General features: G+C 38.8%; 1 protein-coding gene across 3 annotated transcripts in view; it reads right to left on the reverse strand.

Annotated features, from left to right (window-relative positions):
- Positions 1 to 875: 875 nt before the first annotated feature.
- ZNF582 (zinc finger protein 582) overlaps positions 876 to 6,933 on the reverse strand; it is a 16,539-nt gene continuing 10,481 nt past the window's right edge. For all 3 annotated transcript variants that reach the window (XM_011996988.1, XM_011996989.1, XM_011996990.1), the window contains exon 5: positions 876 to 3,282. In XM_011996988.1, the coding sequence (XP_011852378.1) occupies positions 1,961 to 3,282 (1,322 nt within the window). In that variant the 3' untranslated portion in view covers positions 876 to 1,960. The remainder of the gene's footprint in view (positions 3,283 to 6,933) is intronic.

A 6,933-nucleotide genomic window follows, 5' to 3' on the forward strand; every position in this document is an offset into this window, starting at 1 on the left:
GCCATACAGTCTCTGTTGCAACTACTCAGCTCTGCTGTAGTGAAGCCAAAGCAGTTGTAGACCATAAATGCAATGTGTCACATTCAGACTTTATAAAGCAGGCAGCAGGCTGGTTTTGGTTTTTAGACCGTGCACTAGGCAAAATGGGATATTATGTAAAAATAAAGGTATAATTCCTAAATAGAGGGTTAGTAGTGTGTCCCTGTAAGTCAAACAATTTAAATTAAAAAGCATAAATGTCTGGAAACTCAAGGTGTTGGCAAAAATGTTTTAGGAAATTCTGATCCAGCATACCAAATTATATAAAAACAAGGAGATTTTTACCATTGCAATCTAGTGGCTTAAAGGACTTATTTAGAAACTTGTATCCAAAAATGCAGAATACATATTTTTTCAGTGTTCATGGAACATATATAGAAATCAATCTTGTACTTAACCACAAAAAAATAAATAAATAAAGGTCAAATTGGGCGGCACACTGGCTCATGCCTGTAATCCCAGCACTTACAGGGAGTGCTGGGAGGCCGAGGTGGGTGGATCACAAGGTCAGGAGATCCAGACCATCCTGGCCAACATGGTGAAACCTCATCTCTACTAAAAATACAAAAACTAGCTGGGTGTGGTAGCACGCACCTGTAGTCCCAGCTACTGGGGAGATTGGGGCAGGAGAATCACTTGAACGCAGGAGGGAGAGGTTGTGCCACTGTACTGCAGTCTGGTGACAGAGTGAGACTCCATATCCAAAAAAAAAAGTAAAATTCAAAAAAGTAGATAACTTCAGGCCACATTTACCAACCATAATAAAATTAAATTTGATATTATATCACTTAGGATGCTTTTGGCTACGAATTTACGAAATACTCAACTAAAAGTGAGCAATCAAGGTTTATTTTTCTTACATAACAAGGCATCAAAAAGGCAGTTCCAGAATTGGCCTAGTAGCTGGAGTCTTAGGCTCTGGGTCGGCTTCTCTGAGGTCCACTTTCTTCTCTTCTTGGTTGCAAGATAGCTGTAGCAGCTCCAGGCATCATGTTCTCATAGAAAAATGTTTAAAAGCAGGAAGCGAGAGAGGAGGAAGTCTTCATGATAAACCTGTCTCTTCCAAATGAGGAAAACCTTTCCCAGAAGCCCTGGCAGATCCCACTGAGCAACACTGGGAGATACTGGCCATCCTGTGCTGCACCGGAGACTGGAAAATTACCATCTGATATCCTCAGAGTCTAAGGCAAGACACAGATGCTGCCAATAACAAGGGGAATTGGGTATGGCTGCTGGGATGGCAATCAATGGTTGTGCCAGTCACATAAAACAATATACCAATTTGGAAATTAAGATATATTCTCCTAAATTTAGATTATTTCTGGATCAGAAAGAAACAAAAACCAAGATTACTGTAAGATGGTAGCTTTATCATTTTCTGTTACTTTCTTCTTTCACTGCCTGGGTATTTCGTAGTCTTGAATAGTATGTTTAGTGCATATGAGTTTATCTTTCAGATTTTCATGTATATGCATGCATTCAAAGGCTGTAAAAACTCCTCCAGTGTAGCTTCGGATTTCCCCTTCCCCTCACGTCTCTTTGGCCACATTTCACATCTCTTGGCATGTTAAACTCTCATTATTTTCATTACCATTTATGGTAATTGCATGATTTCTTTGTTAAGCAAATGATAATTTGGCTGTTTTTTTAACTTGTAAGAAAACTAAAACTTTTTGTTCTTGATAAAATCACTACACTGTGGTTAGAAAATGTGATTCTGGAATGTGTTAGAAATAAAATTTCTTCCAACCTTTCCCTGCTTCTTTGACAATCATGGTCTGAACAATTTACATCCATAAAATTTTCTTTGATACGAATTTTCAGACTTAGGATAAAGGATGACCTCTGAATGAAGGCATTGTCACTGGCATTACATTCTTCAAGTCTTTCTCGAAGAGGAAGGAGTTAAGTCATGATTAGCCTAAGCTAATGGGCTTTCCCCATTACTTCCACTCATATGGTTGCTTGCCAACATAAATTCTCTGATGATTAGTAAGGGGTAAGTGCTGATGGAAGGCTTTTCTACATTTATTATATTCACATGTGTTTCTCTATTATGCATTCTCTGAGGTTGAACGGTAGTTGAATCATGACTCAAGGTCCTCTCACATTCCTTATATTCATAGGGCTTTTTCTCAGTGTGAATAACCTGATGATGAATCAATTGTGAGCAATGACTAAAAGCCTTCCCACATTCCTTACATTCATATGGCTTTTCACCTGTATGAATTCTGTAATGTACAGTAAGATGTGAGACCCGTTGGAAGGCCCTACCACATACCTTACATTGGTAGGGTTTCTCTCCAGTGTGAATTCTCTGATGTTGCTTGAGTTGTGAGCTCACTCTAAAGGCCTTTCCACATATTTTACATTCATAGGGTTTCTCACCGGTATGAATTCTCTGATGTCGTATAAGAGTTGAGCCTTGATTAAAAGCCTTCCCACATTCCTTACATTCATAGAGTTTCTTGCCAGTATGAATAGTCTGATGTTGAATCAACTGAGAACGATGACTAAAGGTTTTCCCACATTCCTTGCATGCATAGGGTTTTTCACCAGTATGGATTCTATAATGTACTTTAAGATGTGAGATCCGATTGAAGGCCTTGCCACATTCCTTACACTGATAGGGTTTCTCACCTGTGTGGGTTCGCTGATGTTCAATCAGCTGTGAGCTTCGACTAAAGGCCTTCTCACAGTCTTTACATTCGTACGGTTTCTCACCAGTATGAACTCTCTGATGTTGTATAAAATTTGAACCAGAATTGAAGGCCTTTCCACATTCCTTACATTCATAGGGTTTCTTACCAGAATGAATATTCTCATGTTGAATTAGTCGTGAACCATATTTAAAGGCCTTCCCACATTCCTTACATTTATAGGGCTTCTCATTAGGATGAATTCCTTGATGATTAATAAGAAGTTCCTTTTGCCAGAAGTCTTTTCTATATTTATTATACCCAAAAGCTTTTTCTCTAGTATGAATTTTCTGATAAAAACTAAGGGATGAATGCTGGTCGAAAGTGGCCTTTTCTTCATGTCTGATGATCATTTGATGGAAATGTCTGTCTGGATTTCCCTGTTGTCTGTCAAACTGGCTTCTGCATTCCCAATCATCTTGGAAGCTTGAACACTCCAGACCATAACTTGTAAGGCTTTCCATTATCTCCCATTGGGGTGATTCGACTTCATAAACATGCTGCTTTGGAGATAATTCCTTGGTATCATATCTGGACTCCAATACTGAAAAAGAATGAAAAAAGTATGTTTGTTTGTTTGTTTTTCCAAATAAAGGAACTAAAGAAAGAATTGGAAGGTTTAGACTCAATGCTTATTAACTCTTGAATGTAGCTAAGCAATTAGAAAATGGACAAGTAGAACAGTGAAAGGAAAATAACATAAATGAGATGAGGGAGGTAATAAGAGAGGTTATAAAAGTGATTCTAAAATGTTAGTGTGGGGCTGGGCATGGTGGCTTATGCCTGTAATCCCAGTGCTTTGGGAAGCCAAGAAGGGAGAATCACTTGAGGCCAGGAGTTTGAGACCAGCTTGGGCAACATAGCAAGACCCCACGTCTACAAAATAATCTTTAAAAATTAGCCAGCTGCAGTGGCATATGCCTGTAGTCCCTGCTGAGAAAAGAAGACTGCTTAAACCCAGGAGCTCAAGGTTGCAGTGAGCGATGATCATGCCAATGCACTCCAACCCGGGTGACAGAGGGGGACTCTTTTTTTTTAAAAAAAATAAAGGTGTGGGTCAGAATCACTGTTGAACCATATTTTTAAAGACAATAAATGTTTCTGTGAGACTCCAGAAAAGACAAACATAGAGTGACAGAAACCAAAGCAAATCATTGGTTTGAGGGACTTTGCAGGAAGGAGCACAAGGGAACTTTTTGGGTTGATGGAAATGTTCGCTATCTTGATTGAGGTGATGGTTATGTGGGTGTATAAATTTGTCAACACTCATTAATACTACATTTTAAAAATGCATTTTATTGACTGTAAATTACGCGCCAAAAGTGAATTTTTAAAAGATGATGGGGATTTCAAGATGAAGAGTTCCGGAGATGGACAGTGATGACGGTTGCACAACAGTGTGAATGTACTTACTACTACTGAACTGTATACTTGAAAGTGGTGGGCATGGTAAATCTTGTATTTTACCGCAGTTTAAAAAAATAAAAATAAAAGTGATGGAGGAAGTGTGTGGTTGGATCTGCAACCTGCCTCAGCGCCTGGAAGACATGCAGGAGAATGAGCCAGAGGAACATGCTGGTACAGTGGCAGCTATGCTCATGTGTCTGCTAGAAGCTAGAATGACATGGCTGCTGTCTTCCCCTGTGAAGCTTCTTATATCTGAAGTTTAGCTGAACACCATGGTGTTTTTTATATCTGAAGTATAGTTGAACACCAGGGCTGAAGCCCGTTGTCAACTGAATGACATTTCTTAAATTTCTTAAATGTCATTCATTTACCTGAACCTATTTCTTAAAGGTGACCTTGGAAAAAGAAAGGCTTTGTTCCTTGTTTAGAGGATTAGGCCAGTTGATTGAGGGTGGGTCCTTCTAGAGCAACATACTTTGCTAATTATTCAAACTGCATGAAAAAGTTGAATGGTATAAGGGACTGTGATTCTATCTGGTCCATGATTTCAGCTACAGTGGCAGGTTTTACGGTACTTACAGCAACCAACCCCCTTATAGCAGTTGACTTAAAGAGATTCAGATAGAGCTTGACACAAGGAGCCATGAGAGAAAATGAATGGATGCTTTTGAATGTATTCATGGCGTGTATGGAACAGACAGCCTTGGAGGACTTTATAGGCACATACAGGTTTCATATTGTGGCAGACCAGATACTATTATTCATTTTGTTATTTGTGAAAATATTAAGCTAAAATTACTGGAATATAAGATTGCTTCTACAATGGAAGACGATAAAGACTGTGAAAGAAACATCGGGTTTTGTGGGAATAATGCTGGCTGCTGTCACCTCAAAGACTTGTGCCACAACTAGAGTGTACACACATGCCATTGTAAGAACAAGACTATGTAAACAGTACACAAAGGTATTTTTTTCAGACGTTGTGTTTGGCTGTTCAAGAGTCAGGTTACGGGTCTCTACTGTGGTCTAACAACTCAACTAGTGAGACAGTGTCCAAACACAGCCACCTATCTACCTATGAGGGCGTGGATCTACTCAATGGTTGGGATATGTGGCAGCCATCTTACAGAAAAAGGAAAACCAAGAAACTGCAGTGGACCATGGAATATTAAAGCCAACCTGGTGTACAGAACAACACACATTTGAGACAAGCTAACTGCCTAACTGGGCTTTTGGTTGTAGGAATTAAAGTGAACACGTATTACTTGGTCTTTCTGGCAATGTGAAAAAAATCTTGGCTGCTTCCAAGGAAGTGTCTTTTTAAAGCACTCTTTTCTCCAAAATGCCATTTTCTCTACCACATCCACCTTGTACAGTTGAGCTCTGTTGATTTACAGCAGGGTATAGTGTTATTTATTCCACGAACACATTTCTACTCCTGTAAATAAAGCCATTCCTGATTAAATACTATTGTATAACTATCCAAAGAGAGTATTATCAGTCATAAATTTCAAACTTCTTGCTTCTATTTAACTTGTAAGTTTGCAAAATAGCAACAATAATGATGTTTTCTGTGTTTTCACATTTCTTTACAAAATCTGGCACAGTATTTTAAAGTTATTTGGGCAGAAGTCACTGTTTCATGCAACCAATGAAACAACATCTAAAAATCTTATGTATAGTCTTAGCATTAAAATATTTTATTTTCCACTTCTAACAGGTGCTTGATGTTTAGCATAATTTGGACATTTAAATAAATACACCAAACTCAAATGCTAATAATTAGGGACAAACTACTAATAGTTTGGGACAGCAGTAAAATGTTGATTTTTGGTCACTCCAGTGATATGAACACATCCTCATAGCTTCCCTAACTTTGTGGTACATGAAGACAGCTAGAATTCAACTGTTCTTTCAGTGATTTATTATGAACCTGCCTGTTTATCATACCTAGATATTGTTTGCTCAAAGGGGGAACATTTACCACTTCTGAATTTTTCTCTGCTTGTTTCCACAGTAAGCATTTGAACCACATTATATTAATATCAACAACAGTATACAGTTATAGAAAAGGGGCTATCTGCTAATTCAGCAGGTAATTTTTGATTTACACTTTTGTAAATGAACAAGGTTCATTTTTCTTTTTTTTTTTTTTTTTGACAGATTCTCACTTTGTCACCCAAGCTGGAGTGCAGTGGCATGATCTCGGCTCACTGCAGCCTCGACCTCCTGGGGCTCAAGCGATCCTCCTGCCTCAGGCCCCCAAGTAGCTGAGACTACAGGTGGGCACCACCGTGCTCAGCTAATTTTTGTATTTTTTTGTAAAGATGAGGTTTCGCCATATTGCCCAGGATGGTCTCAAACTCTTGGGCTCAAGCAATCCGCCTGCCTTGGTCTCCCAAAGTGCTGGGATTACAGGCGTGAGCCACCATGCCCGGCCTCAAAGGACTTTTTGATGAGACTTTGATTCTGTCCTAATTTGCTGAATCGTACATCATAGAAGGACTCAAGTTGATGTGCTAACAAGGATATCATTTTTAAATGTTGCCATTCAGTTCAAATGTACCTTTTAATACTTTAAATGGATATATGTACATAACCCTTAAACACATTCATGATAATTCTGTTGAGACTTCTGGCTAAGGATGCTGCTATACTGGTATATAAAATGTACACAATTAAACTCCAGTGTGTGAGTGGGATCTTTCGTGCAGCAGCTTTATCTTAATACGGCTCTTTGTGAATGCACTTTATAGCATTTATTGAGGGTGAAAGAGCAGGAGAGAAT

This window comes from Mandrillus leucophaeus, unplaced genomic scaffold (assembly GCF_000951045.1).
Source record: "Mandrillus leucophaeus isolate KB7577 unplaced genomic scaffold, Mleu.le_1.0 Scaffold53, whole genome shotgun sequence".
NCBI classification, from domain to species: Eukaryota; Metazoa; Chordata; class Mammalia; order Primates; family Cercopithecidae; genus Mandrillus; species Mandrillus leucophaeus.